The sequence below is a fragment of the Salminus brasiliensis genome, chromosome 11, assembly GCF_030463535.1.
Source record: "Salminus brasiliensis chromosome 11, fSalBra1.hap2, whole genome shotgun sequence".
Classification (NCBI taxonomy): domain Eukaryota; kingdom Metazoa; phylum Chordata; class Actinopteri; order Characiformes; family Bryconidae; genus Salminus; species Salminus brasiliensis.
Genome location: NC_132888.1, coordinates 19357729 through 19377546, shown reverse-complemented (window position 1 = coordinate 19377546; position 19818 = coordinate 19357729). Strand labels below are relative to the sequence as shown.

The window sequence follows — 19818 nt, the reverse complement described above, 5'->3', positions numbered from 1 at the left end:
AATTGTAAAGTTGGGGTGATATGGGACAATTTTACTGTTGATGCCATTTATGCCTTTTACAGTTGAGGTCATCTGGAGATTTTACAGTTGGATTCATTTGGGACCTTTATAGTCAGGGTTATTTGGGGGTTTTACAGTTACAGACATTTTGGTCCTTTATAGTTGGGATCTTTAGGACCTGTACAGTTAGGACCTGTACAAAAAAAAAGGGTAGTTAGTTGCAAAACACTACTGTTGTTTGAACCAATGTATTTCTTCATCTGCTTTTAAAACTTCTGGATTCTTCTACCTTTGCTATAACCACTTAAAATGGCCAGTCTGTCTGCAGTGCTTCAGTGCTTCCTGCTTTTACCAAGATATCCAATCCTTAGGTGGCCTAATCTCCTCACAGAGCTTCTGGTGTTATGTCTATAAGTTGGAAAATTGTTTAAAGGTTTTGAATCACTTGTGTTTTTTTAGATTTTTAATGTTTAGATTTAGTTTAGATTAAAGTACACAGTTTAGATTACAGTACTGACACTATCATTTTTTTTTACTTTCTGACATAACAGTATTTGTGCTTTAAATTGTATTTAAAAATTCAAGATTAATGGACAAGCAGAAATTGTCTAACATGACTTGACATGACTCTTTTGTGTGACAAAAACTCCAAGCTACATACACATCAAATAGTAGACACTATTATTAATAAACTAACTATTAGTATTATATAAACTTTTGAATAATACTGTGTATTAAAATATAAACCTACAGTGATGTGCCAAGCTGGCAAAAAAAAAGGACACGGTTGTATGCTTGCAGTGGGTTGATTTTGATAATTGGTTAAACATGTTTTACAAAAGGGGCTAACGTGACCACCGTGCCTGGGGTGGTGGGTGAGGGGGTGGACGACATGGAACAAACTCAAAGTGCGACGTGTGCAAACTCTGAACCTCTTTTAAGTCAGACTCAGCATGCTGTTGTTCAAGCAGAGAAGAAAGCCTCAGTCTGCTGGCTAATAACAGCCATGTTCAAAGGGAGTCTCTGACTTTTAACTTTCCCTCTTCAGGAGCGCTATTGTACTGAATGTAAAATTCATGGAAAATTAAAACTCAGAACTTAGGCTATAAACACACTGGGCCTAGATCTTCTCAGAGTACACTGAATAAACTTCATACACTACACAGCCATGTCAAGTGAGTACCTAAGAAACATGCACTGACGACAGTCAAGGTGGTGTCTAGCCATGCAGACAGGTAGGCCTATATTTAACTGTCAGGCTAATTAATAAGCCTAGTCTCTGTTAGACTAAGTAATTACACTGAGACTCATTAAAAATGAAAACTTTCCATTAGAGCCTACTGTGCTCAAGCATGAAGGTTGAGTACAATGAGTTCATGATGTCATATCTCCTGGAAAGTCCGCAGGTGATAAAAGTCCACAGTAATGGGATGAGGCAGGATGGGGCAGGCTTGCACAAGTATAGTTTACAGAAAGGTATTTTACCTTAAGGGCCATTATGGGCTAAATTAAGGTTTGTTGCAAACCTTATATGTAGTTCTGTAAGTTGAAGTGGGACCTCCATGGATTGCCTCCACAAGCTTTAGGTGCCCATGACCGTGCAGTTGGTTCACCATTCATCTTGTTTTAACCACTTTTGGTAGATACTGATCCCTGCTTATCAGAAACCCCCACAAGACCTGCCTGATGTTTTGGAGATGTTCTGACCCAGTCGTCTTGCCATCACAGTTTGGCTCAGGGCCTTGTTCTTTCCCATTTTTCACCTTGACCATTGACGAGTCACTTGCTGCATAATATATCCACCCCCACTGACTACTTTTTCACTTCACCTGCCAGTGGTAAAAGTTTCAAAGAGCCAAATAATTGGGAGTAGATTATTATAATGTAGCACTAGATTTAGTAATTGTCTAAATGTAAATTGTGAATACAAAAGCTTGTCATCAATGCCATGATGTGGGACAGCTACACTGTATTTGGTGAATAAAATCTGGGTGAACACAAGCTGTAATAGCATGTGATCAAATCCCATGTGAAATCAAATATGATAAAAATGGCAATTTATAAACAATAAACAATTCTGCTAGTTCTTACCAGGATTTCTGTTTATGATGTTTGTTCATGTACCAGATTTATATTTAAAAAAGTGGAACAGTATGATTTGCTTTATGTTGGACAGTCCTAGAAAAACTTCAGTCGAGAGAAGAATAAAGCCCCCCAGCATTAGGCTGTAGAGCAGGGGAACTGTGTCTCTAGAGTGATAGAGCTCCATCCATCCTCCATTGTTGGGATAATGTGGAGTGGTGATGCATTTATGATGTACAACTTACCATTCTGCATCAACACCATGGCTCTTGTGGCTAAATGCAGTAAAATCCCCCCCTCAACATTCCAAAATATGGTGCAGTGGTCTCCAAAAAGAGCTCCCTTCCCACAGACTTTGAATCCAGCTAATTACTGATTTACAGCCTACTGTGCTTGATAGGCTGCATGGAGTATGTTAGGGTTATATTTGGGTTGGAGCTGAAACCTGCAAGCGGGTAGATCTCCAGAAGGAACATCTTCCCAGAAGAGTAGTGGTTGTTACTGCAGCAGAGGGGGAAATGACTGGTCTAGTCTTTATTATAAAACGAGTGGTTAGAGAAGCATTAAGTCACAAAGTCTGATTGAAAATGTTCCATCCAACTATTTCTGAGTTGAGTCCCATTCGGCTCTTCAAATGTTTAGAGACAGCGCCAAACCAACGTTATGCTGTAACTGAAGCCACAGACTGGATAATAACAGATTCTTGAGTAATGTGATGCAGTTTTGCATTTCATGCTGGCAGAAGCAGACATGTAGGTGAAGATATCATTTAATAGCTTCATAGCCTTGCACTAAAGTAAACCCCTGCTCCGGTGTTGGTTTTCCAGGGCTATGATGTGGTACATGAACACCAGAAGGTTACACATTTCATTCCTGGTCTTCAAATCCTGTCACTCTGCTTGGTGGAGTCATTCAGAACTGAGCTCTACCTCTACAGTTTTAATGACAACAGACTGAATGTGTACAATTCTACAGTTATTCCCGTCATTGTGCTTTTAAATGAAATGATATAATGTAAAAAAAAAAAATTAATTGCATTGTAATGCAATGAATCACATTTGTGTTTTTGTATAAACAGATTCAAATCTGCACATTTCCCATTAGGTTTAATGTCAAGAACAAACAGAACTACGGCTAATAACTATAATCACATTTCAAAAATATCCCATGCCATATTTTAAATATATCCCCTGCCTGAGTATGAATACATAAGTTAATAATACTATAATATTAAATACAAATACTTTGTCTCCTCTAACTTTGCCCAAACAATCAGCAGCCATTGGCTCCTCTAAGCAGCTGCCTAGCGCACTAACCATTCAAATAATCAATGCTCACAAAGCAAAAGAAGGCCAGGCAGTCATTTACTCCGTTTGTAATGGAATTAAGGAATGGCTGTTTCTTAACAATGGAGTTCAAGTTGAGGTCTGGAAGACCAAGACAACTTTCCAAAAGAACTGCCCATAGGATTGCTAGATAGGCCAATCAAAACCCCTGTTTGACTGAAAAAGACCTTGTAGCAGATTTTGTACCTAAAATGTAGCAGATTTGTGAGTGATGGTGCTAAAACAAAAAAAAAATTAAAAAAAATCAACACTGTTTTCAAATATGATAAACTTGTCCAGTATGGTCGCTTAGTGGCCTGCATTGTTGGACATCTGAATTTGAAGTTTATTAGTAGACTTACATCCATTTCATGGCAGTTAAATATCATTTTAATATGCTAAGAATGCGTTTCATGATCAGTCAGCTCAATACCCTGAGAGGTTTCGGTCCCAAAACAATCAACTGAATGGCATAAGTCTCTTGTTTTGGTTAAGTGGAGACAATTCCAATGAGCCCTTTAAAGTGTTGCAATTACAGTAATCCTGCATAGTAAACTCTCCCCTAATTTAATGTAATCACCAGTTATAGAAAAGCAGTGTAATCTGCAGGGGTCAGCTAACAGGAAGATGGAAGAGGGCTTCAGAGTCGTGTCCACATATGGGTCCACTTACCCGGACTGTGCTACTGCCTTTCTGCTGTATTTTCTTTTCTTTTTTTTTTTATGAGGCCTTCGCCTTTTAAAGAACATAGTTTAGGCCTCCAGCGAAGGCAACAGGGGCTTCTTGTTTGGTTGAAGGTCCTAAAAGCACTGGAAAAACAATTTGACACCATTCAGATGCTGGAAAAAGTGGTCCTTTGATGGGCATGATGGTTTTTGTGGTCCTTTGATTGGCATGATGGTTTTTGTTCAGAAGAAAGTCTTGAAGCTTTCAGCACGACTAAATATTTACTCACACAGCAGAGGATTTTGGAGGACGGCTTGGACAGCCAAGTATGTATGAAGTCACCAAACAAACAGAATGAAGTAAAGTAAAACAGTAAAGGATGACGGGAAGCCTTGTTGAGTAAACGAGACATGTTTATTATTTAAACTATCACTTAAATAAAAAAGTGCATAGAAAATAAACATGATTAGAAATTTTCCTTTTTACAGGTATGTACAATTTTTTTTCCTCATTATACATTCATCCTTAAGTAGTTTGTGGTTTACTATAGTCACTGAATGGTCTTTCCTTCATTTCTATGATATGGGAGAAGAACACTGATTGGGCAATCGGAATAGCAAAGTAAAAATCTAGTCAGCATTAACAAACGTGGGTCACTTTGAGAGCTAAAGAAGTAAGCGGTCATAAGACAAAAAGGGGAAACGTACGGCTTCAGAAAAAGAGCACAGTTCACCTTCTCGCCCTGCAGCTCAAGATCTGACCGCATGGAGCACAGCCCATCTCTACTACTGATAATACAGTCTGGTACAGAGGGTCCTACCGTACAGTTATTGACAGAGGCACACCTCCACCTTTCTGTGGGGTGGGGGGAGCTTACATGACCCTTTTACCTGCATACACAGATAGATGTTTCACAAAATAAATAAATAAAATGTTTACCATTATTGTTACTCATTACAGAACATCACATTTAAATCCAACATAAGTTCAGATAGGAGAAAGAGGCGGTATCGGGGGGGGGGGGGGACACAGTTGGGGGAAAAGTAACGGTCAATTTCCGTTCTCCTGACATCCACAAACATCTGTTAAAAATGTACAAAGAGTAAAATAATAAAAAAACAAACCAAAAACTACAGCATTGAAACAAACAAATGGCTAACCTCAAAGTTTACAACCACATTTTACAATGACTTGTTTCATTATATAAATATCATCCGTCCCCTCCCGTCTGTCCAACCCACCCTTTAAAAAACAACAAAAAAAACAAAACAAAAACAAATTAAAGTCCCAAAAACAATAAAATCATAACTGCAATGCTCCCCACAGAAAAGAGCATACACAGGCACAGGAAAACTGGTACATAATGTCAATATTCAAAATGTTGCACATTACTCTAAACTGTATCTGTAACACAAAACCATTATAGATTACATTGAACATTGCTATTAACCATTATGAAACTGCTGTTTGCTACTGTAACTAAGTTTTTTTGTCTGTCCATTCCGTATATTGTGTAGATATTGTAGATATTGAAGTACAAGTTACTATTCATACATATGTTTAGGTATGTATATATTCATCATGTATGTAAGAAGTGTACATATATATTTATATTTATATATATACTGAGCGTATAAACAGGAGAAGGTGTGGTACCACTGGTGTGGCGTGTGGAAGAGTAAAGTCCGGGAAACAACGGAAACCCGTCTGCTTCTGAAACACTGACCGAACACTACAATTCACCAGTTGGAGGAGCATCTGAAGTTGCGTCGACGTGAACGTGTGGAGGAGAAGTCTTGACCGCAGCCCTTAGGTTTAGTAATTCGATTACTAAAAATCGTATTTTGTCAGACTGATAGATGCACAAAGATTGCCACTGCTGTACAATCCTCGCCCGCTGAAGTTAAACGTAAAGCTGTCCTGTTACGTCCCAGCCTTTTCACGTTGGAACGTTCCGAAAAAAAAAACCCCGACAATATATGATCCAAACAAATCAAAAAATACATTCAACGAAGGCCTAGCTGCAGAGTTCAGCCCGACCCTGTGCCGCAACCCAGAGAGCCGGACTGAGAGGAACTCTATCCCTGAATCGATGGCAAGACCCACACTGCAAGGAGCACGGCGAGGAGCCCCCAGCAAGAAGCTGCGGCAATTCCGTCAAAAGCCATTTTACGTACAAAACGATATCCGAACAGAAAAGTAAAAAAACAAACAAAAAAAAGTAGCCAGTTGGTAACGACGTAAAGCGAAAACAAAGATTTCTCTTTGTATCGTCAGTGCCTTTGTCACAGGTGGCATGCTGAGACTGGTAAGGGTTAGGGCTTGGGTGAGTCTGCAACTGCCTTTAAAAAAAAAACAATATTAGAGTTAACATTATGAGGCAATAAGACAATGCTACACACAGAAACTGGCCTTTTAGTGGCTCGTTCTGACAAAAAAAAAAAAAAAAAAAAAACAAGAGCCAGAGGTGCACAAAGCAGCAAATTGAGTAAGCTTTGTCTGGAGGTATATTTATACATCCCAAGCCTTTCCACAACAGCGATATGCTCACAATATCCCTTTTGTACGATTGACAAAACTGTTCCGTTAAGAGACTGAGCCAAATCAAACGCGACACTCTCGAATGTTTAACCACTGTTAAGACCTTTCCGAAGTAAGAACGTGCATTAAAACTCTTACGATATTGTTGCAGAGCAGCTATAACTCCATCCTTAAAAAGGCCACAGAACTGGCTATGCTCCCAAAGCATGTGTCTTATCGTCTGCTTCAGTGACGACGAATAACGGAGTTGATCCGTGAATAAAAACGGCCGAAACAAACGTAAATAAATAAGCAATTAAAAAAGAAGGCACCACACCTGTTTATAAAGAACTACAGGACAGCCATCCAAGGGAAGTCCATATACTCATAGCCATACATGTAGGCCTACCTATCTATTGTGAAGCGTTGCCCTACATCTTCAACTAGGAACAGAGTTTCAATTTTGCCCAAACAGGGAGAACCGGGAGGACTAAAACTGCTGAAAGGAAATGGTACAAATGAGCACATCATGTGCTTTGAGAATGGCTAGCTGGAACCTCCATGCAGTGCCAAGGCAACATGTGTCAAGCTGGGAAGAAGACTGATGTTCAGTGCACAAGATAGGGAGAATGAGGGCCTTCCTCCATTCCTCCGGATATAGTGCTTTTTCTTTTTTCTTTTTTTTCTTTTTTTTTTTACAAGAAAGTTTTCAAGGGCTAGCCTCCGTGGCAAATTCCTTGGGTTTAAACTGATATCTATGAAAATATTTTTACAATAATAAAATAGATGGAGTAAACTTTGGGACTTTCCAGTTGCTTAAATGTAAAATTATTTCAGGCATCTTTTTTTATTTTAGCTTCATTTTTCCCCTCTCCCCTTGCGACAGTTGCACTTTACTTGAGAAATACTGAAGAGGGGCTTTTTCGGGGGGTGTGGGGGGTGTAATATCATATGTGATATTAAGGCTGGCAATGGGGGAGACATGCCATTTTAACAGATGAGCGCTTACTCCGTCCGTACACGGTCATCTGAAATGTCCATGGCTGACTTGGAATGGCAATGAGAGCTACTGGTGGACTGCACTCTATGGGAACAGCTACTGCTTCAGTCTTTGGAATAGAAAAAAAAAGCAAGAGAATGAGGAAGAAAGGAAGAAAAGAGGTCTAGAAATAGAGGGAAAAAATTCAAATGAAAAGGCAACGCTATAAAAATGAAGACCAAGCATTAGTGTTGTAAACCACTATCTCCTACAAAATTGGTAAAATAAATACAATGTTTTATTAAAAATATAAATACCATCATTAAGTGCTATTCACTAGTGAGTGCTTTTCAGATTTCTTTTTTGTATAGAAAAATATACATATTATTTACATATCAAAAGAAATAATGACATTTACCTGTCTACAACAAAAAGGAGACAGGAAAAAGAGCAAAAAACTGTAAAATGACTCATCCCTAACAATGAGACAGAATAACTCCATAAAAGCATCTGGATGCCCTTGAGTTTTGTAAATCCTACCAGCTCTCAACAGGACTTAGAGCATGCATATACTAAGTTTCCTTGATACAACACATTTCACTACCGTCAGTCTAAGCTGCTATAAAAATGGATAAAAAAAAAAAATGAAGCAATCCCACCCGCCCCGTGAATTTCTCTAGTCCCTTGGCTGTCAGTCCACCAGGATCTCAACCTAGCCAGCCCCCAATGATCACTGCCCCAGGGCTTATTATTACTTCTTAACACAGTTTAGATAAACTCATCGTTCTTCTCATTACTGACCAAACCAAAGTCTAAAGATCTCTTTCAAAGAGTCCAGGCTAGGACCACTGCTCCCTCTAGTGTTCCCTCTCCATCAGTCAAGGGGCTCGCAAGAAATATTTACAGTGTCTAAAATACATAAAGACATCCCTCACATAACTAGAGGGACAAGGCTTCAATGTACATTCAGAAAGGGAGATGAGACTGTGCAGGTCAGGCTAAGAAAAGGAGAATTATGGATCACTTGCAATTCATCTATCAGAAGTTCCCTTAGAAAAATTGCACTTTGGTGTCAAATGAAACAATGTGGCAATTCCATCATACGGTAGTTTTTCTCACATTCCATAAGCATGGGCAGGCAAAAACTCAACATTAGAAATGAGCAATTCTTCATATTAATCAAAGGGAAGATGAAACAAGGTAAAAATCTGAAAGCAAGCAGGGGCACTTATCTCTTTTTGACTAGGGAGACTTTTGGGAGAGGAGGGGTAAGGGCGGGGCGGGGAGTTGGGGGGTTAATTCACTAAAGGCAGACCTTTTCTTTATTGTGACTTTGCGACTTTGCTCTTGACACCTTTCCTGAATCAACTTAAGAGGCACAGTGCCATTATCCCTCTGAAAACCTGAGCCTGTTTCAATAAATAACCATATTATTCAAAATAAACATACTGTCAACATTAGACCAAAGATAGATTCATTTGGGAGGAGAGGGTTCAGGCAAAAATAAGAATCAGAGAGGTGTTAATTGAGGAACTTGCGACACTTTTTGGCCCCACAGTTGCAAGGCAGCTTATTGCCTGGTTCCTCAATGGGGAACTTGTAATCATATGTGAGTTCCTCGCCCCTGTAGATTCTCCGCATAGCAAAGATGACGATGCGCTTCTGACCGTCAATATTGACCACGCGGGAGTAGCAGTTAGGCTCGCAGGAGTGGTTTATAAACCGCGCTGCGTTGCCATGCATGGTGGCGTCAACCACCTCATAGTCATCGATACGAAACATGTAGCAGCCAATGCCCTGTTAAGTAAAAGGAGTTACCATTAAGAAATTTAATTTTTTTCAACATTTACAGTATGTTTAGTACTAATAAAATACAGCATGGGAAATGTTAAATGGGTAGCAGTGTTTGAGTAGTTGTTCCTTTACCTTGCCATCATAGTATTTCTCCCGTTTGTCAGTGAGGACAGACCGAATGACATTACCGGAATACTCAATCACCATCTCGCCAGCATCAATGTTCCTTTTACAGAACAGACCTCGGCCATGTATGGCTGACCTGTGAGCAACAATATATCGGGACAATTCGCATCAACATACAGCAAACAACTGCCTTGGACACTCCTCTTTGATTGACAGAGTCAGACAGAACATAAAAAGCAATAGTGAAGTATTGTACCTGAAGACGCCTACAGACTCTCTGGATGATTTTCTCAAGTTCTTCAACCTCGCAGCCAGAGGCAAATCCATATTGGTTGCCCGTCTGTAAAAGGAAAAAAAAGACACATCTGGCACTGCAGAACATTAAAAACAAAACTAAACTAAAAAGTCAAAGCAAAGTGAGCACAATGACACACCGTGCAGATTTGAGCTGTATCTCTTCTTCATCCTCCTCCTGATGGTTGTATTCAGGAGCTTGCCGATGTTTGGACGCCAAGAAGTTGAACATGTCCAAGACTGACCTCCTTCAGGAAGACATGAAATCATATAAAAAATGAAAAACTGCACAAACAATAAATCATTAAAGCATTAAATCTTCTGAGCAAAGTCTGAACAAAGGTCTACAGATGTGATGCATAAAAGACAGACTGCGAAGCTAGCACTACATACCTGTGGTGGAGTTCAGCACGAGCAGATCCATGAGGGTTGATTGGAGGCTCATCCACCTCCTCTGGTTTGTGGAAACGGAACCTGTAGTTTCGGCAGTACCTGGCACCATATAGTTGCTCCAGCAGAAAAACCACAGCATCATGGACGACACCCAGCATCCTTAACCCATTCACTCCTGAAAGAACAAGGACATGTTTTGTCCTATGCATGGCAAATATGTAAAATAGACAGATGGCTTTGGTACGGTCATGCGGTGTCCTTACCATCAAAAGACAGCTCTTTGAGTTTAGCATTTGAGCGTGCCTCTTGGACCTTATCTGTCAGAGATTTCCAGGCCTCTGAAAGCAAATGCAAGAATAAATCAGAAGTTAATAATAAGAATCTCAATTCACATTAGACAAGTAATCATATCTTTATGCACTGATCCTCAAAACTTTACAAACAATAGCTTTGAGAGATCACCTCTAGAGTCATTGGTCTTATCTGGGGACACTTACTTAGGGATGCACTGCTCAGCAATGTTTCAATTATCTTTTGGCACAGTACACTATCACAGCTCATCAGTTCTTCACAAATTGGATGCCTAAATCTTTACAGGACAGTGGGTCACCAGGACTTGCTTATCTAATATTCTTCATATTTAGGTGACATATATGCCAGTCCAAAAACGATTTAGCCATATCTAGATTGTATCCAAATTTGTTTTTTTTTTTAAATGTCCAGACACGCCAATCCGATCTGATCACTTGCATATAACAGACGGAGAGTCAATTCAACAGATCTGATTTGAGAAACATAGCTTTAGTGTCATACCAACAACTTTTGCAAAAAGGTTCATTATGGAATAATAGTGATTATGATAATGGCACCTATGTTTCATATCTCATAATGTACTCCCTATACTTTACTTAATGCTCCCCAAAATCCTACCCTCAATGCTTTCACAGCAGATCTTAAATCCATCGTCACTGCAGATTTCAAATAGAAGTCCTTTTTTGGGCTTGTGGTCGGATGAGGTGTTTTGCCCACCATCCTTCTGATCTGGAGTGGTCACCAGCAAAGCATTGGATCCTGTCCCACTACTCTGGTCAGACAGGCCTGAAAGAATAATGTGCAGGTAAATCAGTCCTACATCAAATCAGAAACATACTTTAATGACTCTACTTTAACAAATGTTTTTTGTTTTTTTAGCTTTTAAAAGAAAATAGGCACTTTGGCTTAGATAGGTCTGCTCTCAATACACTGACAGCTACACCGACCTGCAGTCTTGGGTTTTTCATCATAGGGTTCAATAGCCTTCTGTCTAAGAGCAGGGGAATCATCTGATGCGGCAGCAGAGTCACTGTGGGCAAGACACATTATAGTTAGTCTAGATTATCAGTAATCCATACATGATTAAACAATTGGATCAACTACAACTCTATGAGCTGTCGTACCTTTTCCTTGAACTTTTTTCATTAGGCTTTCCTGTATCCATTGGCTCAGGCATCACCTGCTCTCTAGACCTTTAGATGAGCAAAATACAACAACTTAGTCTGGCAAGTCATGTAAGGCAAAATACTGTACGTCTTCAAAATACTTCGGGCTTACCCTGCTAAAGAGGACTGATTTGCAGAGCCAGGGACAGCCTTTGATTCCGTCTCAGACTGCAGACCCTTGTGCTTCTTTCCACCATTCTTGTCTATACTGGGTAGACTCCTTTTTGCTTTTTGCCTCCCCTTCGCATTGCCTGTAGAAGCTGTGACTGTGGGCGACTTCATGGCTTGTTGCTGGTTCGAGGGTCGTGAGATAGGTGTAGTCCTTGAGCTTTGGGTGAGGACACCAAGCACATGACTCTTATTTGTGTCTTGTGTAATGGGGCTGGGTGCAAGAGCCACTTGGCCAGATGTGTTTGTGCCGGGATCAACAGTTTTCTCTTCCACAACTCTGCTCACCGGGTTCTGAAGATGAAGGTTGCCGTCTTTGTCGACCTGCTGGCTCACAGACATGCTGATGGTTTGATTTGGTGGAAGAACACAGATGCTACTTGCGATGGAAGTCTGGGCAGGATTGGCAATTTGCGACATCACGGGTGTTCCTGAATGTAGAACCATTTGCTGCTCTGAAAGGCCCAGGTTATGAGGGCTGGCTTTGAAGAGAAGGTTGCTTATGGGCCCTGTGATCTCAGTAGAGCTGATGAGGCCCGGAGTACTTAAAGATACTGAATTGGCTCCCAATAGGTTACCAGTCGCTGTAGGAGGCATTGACACCACATTCAGAACAGACTGATTAGGGTTCAGTCCAGACACAGTGCATGGTAATATGTGAGTTGAGGAATCATGCCCAATGATACCAGGCTGAGCACTAGTTGAGATGGGCACTGGTTGTGGAAGAAGAGCAGGCTCAAAGTACATTACCCCAGATTTTGACCGTTTTATAATGTTGGGCATTTTGCGGTGAGATGTGGCCGTTGCAGCGGTTATGGTGCCGAGTTCAACCAGCCCTGATTGAGTAGGGATTCCAGTAGTGATCTGTGGAGAAGACAGGTTAATGAGGGTCATGTTAGGCCCAACCTCTGATGGAGCCAGTGTGGGCTGACTCCGGGACCGAGCTAACTTCTTGCTTTTCCGAGGCTGGAGGCGAGAAATGGGGCGCTTTTTGCCATTGCCAGTGGAGAGCACAGCAGGGGTTGGGGAAATGGATGATGCACTGGACACCATAGCAACACTGGGGGCCAGATCATGTCTATGCCCAGCTTCAGATGCAATAATCTGGGGATCATGAGAAGAAACTCCAATCAAGAGGCCAGATGTGGTGCTAGGAATAACAGGCTGGAAACTTGCCGGAGTGGTGTTCGTGAAAGCATGAAGTTGTGGATGATGAGGCACAGGAACCAAACCTTTTCCACCAGGAAAAATAGACTGAGAGGTGGAAATCCCAGCATTGAGGCCTGTTAATACAGGAGCACTGGTGTTCATGACACCCGTTGCACTGACAGATGGAGCGATCTGGATCTTCTGAGTTACACCATTGGGGAGAGTTTGCAACACATAGAGGGGCTGCAGATGCTGATTAAGAACTATTAGCTTCTCCGGGCCAGGTTTCAGATGAGAAGGGGGGGACTGAACAGCAGAGCTTGCAATCTGAGAGGGACCCGTACTGACTGTGGCGGCAGGAATAAACTTCTGACCCTGCAGTGCCAAAGTAGGCGAACTCGGTAGGCCTGGAGTACCAGATGTCCTGGCCAGATCCTGACTCCCTGCCTCGGTCACTTGGGCCATTCCAGGACTTGAGATGTGGTCTCCATCGATGCGGGTAGGAATAAAATGTTCAGGAGTCATGTGACCTTCTGTTACCTGTGAATCTCCACCACCATCACGTGGGCTTTCACTGGTTACAGTACCACTTGCTCCCTGCTTCTCCCCACCCTTATCAACTCCCGATTCTTCTGCAGCTAGGGTCAATATACTGCGCTCCGAACCCTCTGAGATGAGTGAGCCATGATTCTGATTATTTACAGATGGACTACGAGTGGTAAGCACAGAGAGGTCAGACGGCAACTCCAAGGGGAGGACATAGGGTTCCTCTACTGTCATTGAAGTGTTAACTCCACCCTCAGATTCTGTGCTGGCCAGTGGCTGAGAGAAGTCTTCAAAGAGTATATCTTTCCTTCGATTTACATCAACTCCATAACCCTCATCTAGGGAAAATGGTTCAGTTGAGGGAGCCTCGGACTGTTGTCCTAAGGTCTGCATTGAAGGGGTATTAAGCACAAACTCCATAATATCAGAGGGCAGAATATTACCACAGTCATCACTGTTGTTATTGTCGGAGTCAGACTTTAGGAGGTCAGTGCTGAGAGACAGCTGGGTTTCAAGAGGATCCTGTCCCTGCGATTTCACACTTCCTAATGGCAGGCAGTTATCCTTCTGATTTTTGCGACTGTGGCTACCTCCTCCACCAGTAGTATTTTCACTTTCTTTCCCTGAGTCAATGTTTGATTTCTCAGCCCTACTGTCACCTCGCCCTCTCTTCTTGGTTGAGCTTTTGAGTGTAGAGGAAGTTGTAGCAGTAGTTGTGCTACTAGTGCTTACACTGGCGTCACTTTCTGAACCATCGTCCACTCCATCTAGTTGGCCAATTTGTTGGCATTCAAAATTCTTGCTCGTTGCTGTTATTTCATCACTTTCAGCATCATTTTCCTTCGCTCCATCCCTTAAGAATCTGTGAATCTGTGACCCTCTTCCCAAGCACTGGTCAATACCTTCAATAGTAGGAAGACTAGAGCTGGGGTTTATGACAGTTCGTGTGAAATTGTAATAGTACGAATCCTTATTTGAACCAAATCCTGCTTCCTCATCCTCTCCACTGTCTGCGGACGAAGACGTGCTCATATCGTCAGCCCCATCTACTTGTCCCTCAGCTGAACGCTTACTGCTGCCTGAGCGCTTCCTCAAAATTTCCCCACTACCACAGAACTGAAGATCTTCCTCGCCGTAGGAACGGACACCATAGAACGGAGTGAGTCCGAAGAACATGTTTGAGCGGGCACGAGCACTTCGCCTTGGGTATCTCCTTTTTGCGGAGCCTGCTGAACCATCACTATCCTCCCCATGGTGCTTATCTACTGAGCTTTCGTCTTCTAAATGATGATCCTCCCCGTCGCCATCATCCTCAGCGGAGTGGTGACCCATGAGGTGCTCTTCACAGTCCTCTGGGTGAGTGTGACTGTCAGACTCTGAGCTTTCGGAGCTTGCAGATGGAGAAAACAGCACTGCACGGGAAGCCCTCTTCTGTGGAGCATGGCTGACAGGCGAGATGGAAGTGGATGTGTTTGTATCAGAGCACGTGCTGGGAGCTTTGGTCCCATTAGGATCCATTTTTTGAGATATCAAGGATAGTCTCTCTGTGCGCTTCTTCTCCACAGGTGCAGCTTCTTTGCTTAATTTAGGATGAACTTGTGGAGCTCTCAAACTTCGCTCTGAACCCGCCTTTGGCTGAACTGCTTCCGCTGCAGAACTGTGCTTTTTCTCAGTACTAAATCTCTCCCCAGACTTTAATAGCCTTTCACCTCCCTGACTCTCTGATTTATTTATATTGTTTTGCGAAGATGGAGCTTGCCCATGTGTTTTGCTATTGCTGCCTTTTGAGTTGCTGTTGAGAATTTGTGCCTTACTGTTTTGTGGCATCTCTTTCCGGTCTTTCGAAATATCCCTGCCTACTGTTAATTTAACTTTGGAGTGCTTCTCTTTGGTGCTAGAGGTTCCGTGACTAGCCGTTACAGAAGGGCTTGCCTGGGATCCTCGTTTTATATCCTCTTCTCCCGTCTTTGCTCCTGATGACCACTGAGGCTTGATAGCTGCAGCAGGGGATGGTCCTGAGACACAGTCATGAGACTTCCTACCTCCACCTTTTTGGTACAGTGGCAGGGAAGAGCTAGTCTTTCCAATATCTTTAGATTCCTGTATAGTCAGGCTTCCATCTTTCACTGGAATGGCTTTATCTTTTAAAAGACTGGAAAGTGGATGACAGGGCAAGAGAGTGACTCCGGCTGGTAGGTCAGAGTCTTTCGCAGCCTGTTTGCCCTTTTCTGTCCGCAAGCTGCTGCTGCCCCTCTGATGCCCCGTCAAAACTGCAGTTCCAAGAGGAGGCGACACTTGGCTCACTCCAGTCATTATCACAGGGGGAGCTGATTTTAAGCTGTCTACTTCAGGTTGTTTTCTAGCAACATCTCTACCACCATCCAATCGCTCAGTGAAACCATAATTGGGTCTACCTTGAGTTCCTATATTCACAGTACTTGTCTCCCGACACTGAGATCTTTCACTGCTCTGTAGTTTTCCCTTCGAAGTGTCTCTGACTCCATGGTCCTGGGAGGCCAAAGTCAGAGATGAAGCAGATGAAGGAGAGCCTGTCTGGCTGAATACACTACTTCCCTGCGGAGAGGAGGGGTTTCTATGTTTGGGCTGCTGAGGGGAGAGGGAGGAGGTGCTATGGCGACGAGACCCAATACTTGGCAAACTGGTGCTCAGCAGAGGGTCACCAACAGTTACAATCTCGTGGGCTGAACTGGGGACACCCCCTAATAAGAAAGAAATAACAGTGTTAAAAAAATATATGGATATATATTACACACTGAAATTACTGAAATTGATAATACACAGCCAGAATAAGAGCATATGTTTGACATACCTGGAGAGGGAAGAGGTCTGGAAGGTGAACGATGACAGGGTGGATAACTGGGGTGTCGGTTTCTAAAGTAAACCCTTCGCTTTGGTGTAATGGCCATGGCGTTAGGGTCAATGGAAACATAGTCTGCTAAGGGTGAGGAGTTCATTTCTGCAGAAAGAAGGTGACAGTTAATACTTCTGGAACTTACAATAACTTATAACTTACAAATCTTTCAAATCTTACCCAAAACAGGCGGTGGGCTGTGGGCAATAGTATGGTTATCCTCTGGTGGGACTGTGCTGCTGATGGAGTCAGCCACTAGAGGGCGGCACGCCAGAATTCTACATGTATAGACGCAGCGTTTGCGGGCATCCAGGGTACTCCAGTAGACCCTTGAACATCTTAAAATAGAGCAAAATATGAAATTAAGCATTTAAAAGCAAGTAACACTAAACATGAACACTACAGTTTCACATAATGTGCTACTTACTGGTATCCAACAGGAAAAAGCTTTCTCTCACAATCTGAGAGCTCTGTTAGCATACCAAGACAATCAATAGTCATGGAACCTGCATTAAAAATAAAGAAGATAAAGTTTGTTATCACATTATGAGTTACTCCACACAAAACTAATAATATAATAATTCACACAGATAATTCCATTCTGACCTATCATCATGTGGACATTATCTGGCTCAAGACCATTGAGAAACTTCCTTCTCAAACTGATCCCCTCAAAGTCCACCAAAATTCTCCGGGTTACTTCAAAGCCTGTGTCTGACACCACCTAAACAACAAGTGCAATGTAACTGATGGGCATCTTATCAGCAGAAGTGACCCACAAAAAGATGAAGCCTTTTAAAACAGCCAGGAAGAACAGTTCCCTACCTCGCCCTTGATAAGGTCTCTGTGGCGCTGGCAGTACACCTTCTTGTCCTCCAAAAAGACACAGTTGCGCTGACGTGCACACATGAAGTGGTAGTTGCTTGAGCAGGAGGTAAGGCAGCAGCCGACAGTGGCTCCAGGCCTTTGACAATTCTCACATCGCTAGAAGTAAAAAAAAAAAAAAAAAAAAAAAAAAACAAACAAACAAATGAAAAGCATTCTACATTCCTGAATAAATGATATTAGGCCACAACGAGAAGTTCAACTACTTGTACACAGCCTGAACAAACAATGCACCAAGCATATAACTAACAGGACCTTACCAGCTGTCTGCCTTTGCTCACTGCCATATGGACATTTTTGAGCGAGCCATCATCATCCTCAAATACCTCTGCCGACCACAACGCACAGTTCACATGGACCCACTCATTCTGGCCAATGTAAAGCAATCTTCCACACTCCTGTGAAAAAAGGAAAAGGAAAAGATATGGTTTTACTCACAGTTCACCTGCATAAAATTAAAAAAGCTACAATCTGTTAAGCTACTGCGTTGTGAAATGTGTTCACTTACATTGGTCTTCTCGTCTCCATAGTTTAGACAAAGCACACACTGTCTGTTGTCACTAACACCAGGAGGAGGGGGGATGTCAGGGCAGTCCTCCTGAATGAGGTCTAATAAATTGGAATTGAGAAGAAAAGTGAAGTGACATATTTAATTTTTCCAGGCGATAAGCATGATTTGGCTGGTCTTATCTCCTCACCCTGTATAAACTGTGGAGCTGGAGGTGACGGTGTGGGGGCAACTGGGGAGTCAGGTTCTCCAGGGGCTTTAGGGCAAGGAGCAGGAATGATCTTCATAAGCAGAGGCTGCTCAGCACGTGCTATTTCTTCTCTCTCCTGCCACTGAGCATAGTTGTGATCCAAAGAAGGGGGCAGTACAGCGTTAGGAAGTAGCCCACTACTGCAGGAGAAGAAGAAAAAGAAGGTTACTTCGCATTCATTCGAAATGTTTATTACTACGGTCACCCAAACACCGTATAGCTCCTAAATGACCTCAGGAAAAAAAGCCTTTGTAACTTTCGATGGAAGTCAATATAAAAAGATTTTATTCCAAGCATAGCGGTTTATTCCAAGCGGTATACTGGTAAAACTGCACAGTGCAGTGTCTAAAAAAATTTGACAGTATGTCAAAATGATGGTGGAACTTCAAAACCGCAACGTGTCTGAAGTCACATTTCTGTAATGTGTCTAGTATCTAGTACATGGCCAAATAAGCTCATTCCTTCATGTGCATTTAAGAGAGCCACAGGGTGGGGGCGCTGTGGGAGCTCATTGATTGATGATGTAATGCTCTGAAAACAGGTGGGGAAAAAAAAAAAAAAAAAAAAAAAGCCCACCACAGCTGCTAATTAGAGACGTGCGGAGTAAACCTATGCGATTTAAGCCGCAGTTAGCTGAAACATGCTCTGTGGGGTATAGCCTGCTAGCTAGAATTAGGGATACACCGATCCAATACTAGTATTGGGACCGATATCTGATCCTAACAAAATTTGCTGGATCGGGTATCAGATAATTAGTCTGACAGAGGCTGATCCATTCATGGAACCAGACAGTATATCTAACCAGCATCTGCCCTCGACTTGATCTCGTCATCTAGGTCATCTTATCTTTTCAACCATCAGCGAGTAATCCAAGGAGAACCCAACTAGCCTTAAGTCTCTCCCAGATGGTCAGGGACATGGTTTATTAATGCAACAATGGTATAGGATCTGCATCAGGTATCGGCCGATTCACAAAGTTCATGTATCTGTATCGGACCAGAAAAAGATGGATCGATGCATCCCTATCTAGAATCTGTCTCACTTCGACTTTCTGTTACTCTCAACACCAGTCACTTGACTTTGCTCTCCCAGACACAGGTTTTCAATCATGAACACTTGCAAGTCAGCCGGACTTGTATTTGTTCTGTGGTGAGCAGACTGTTGTCCTGCAAACTGAGGTAAGGCTAATCAGCTTCTCTTGATTCAGAGCGGTTTAACACTTACAGTTTGTCAGACTAACGGTTTAACACTTGTTTAAATTATTGATTGCTTTTAAATTGCACTTGTTCACTTAGTTTATCAATCTGTCAACAAAACTGAACTCTGTATTTGATCATTTTCCAGTTTTAAAATAACACAGGATGAGATTATATGGAAGGCATGTAAAGTTTCACCCCCCCCCCCCCCCCCCCAAAAAAAAAAGTGGATACCACCCAGTCTTAATTGAGCATTCATATTAGTCTGCTCATCATGCAATTCTGAGACAATGTACCAACTGGCAGATTCTCATTATGTCAAAAATGGAGATAAGGTTTGTGTGTGACAGTGATGAAATGAATCTAGCTATTTTTCACAGTTCTCACAACCTATAAGCCTAATGTGAGCCTTATAAAGTGATCCGTGGTACAAAAACAGCAGTGAATGTGTGAGCATGTGACAGAAAACGTCTCTCTCTATGCTGGTGGTGCACTTCCATGCTAACAACAGCAATTGAACAAGGAGAAACATTGAATCTACTGATTGTTTTTGTTAAAGAAAGCTTTAAAGTTGTAAGATCCAAAAA

General features: G+C 42.1%; 1 protein-coding gene across 1 annotated transcript in view; it reads right to left on the bottom strand.

Moving 5' to 3' along the window:
* Positions 1-4465: 4465 nt before the first annotated feature.
* kmt2a (lysine (K)-specific methyltransferase 2A) overlaps positions 4466-19818 on the bottom strand; it is a 38403-nt gene continuing 23050 nt past the window's right edge. The window contains exons 18-35 of the mRNA XM_072692110.1: positions 17976-18175; positions 17786-17886; positions 17538-17675; positions 17218-17376; positions 16999-17116; positions 16820-16898; positions 16573-16730; positions 16351-16497; positions 11770-16240; positions 11616-11684; positions 11439-11521; positions 11110-11277; positions 10443-10517; positions 10180-10354; positions 9927-10034; positions 9749-9832; positions 9499-9628; positions 4466-9369 (exon numbers count right to left, since the gene is read on the bottom strand). Coding sequence (XP_072548211.1) covers positions 9094-9369; positions 9499-9628; positions 9749-9832; positions 9927-10034; positions 10180-10354; positions 10443-10517; positions 11110-11277; positions 11439-11521; positions 11616-11684; positions 11770-16240; positions 16351-16497; positions 16573-16730; positions 16820-16898; positions 16999-17116; positions 17218-17376; positions 17538-17675; positions 17786-17886; positions 17976-18175 — 6739 coding nt within the window. The 3' untranslated portion in view covers positions 4466-9093. The remainder of the gene's footprint in view (positions 9370-9498; positions 9629-9748; positions 9833-9926; positions 10035-10179; positions 10355-10442; positions 10518-11109; positions 11278-11438; positions 11522-11615; positions 11685-11769; positions 16241-16350; positions 16498-16572; positions 16731-16819; positions 16899-16998; positions 17117-17217; positions 17377-17537; positions 17676-17785; positions 17887-17975; positions 18176-19818) is intronic.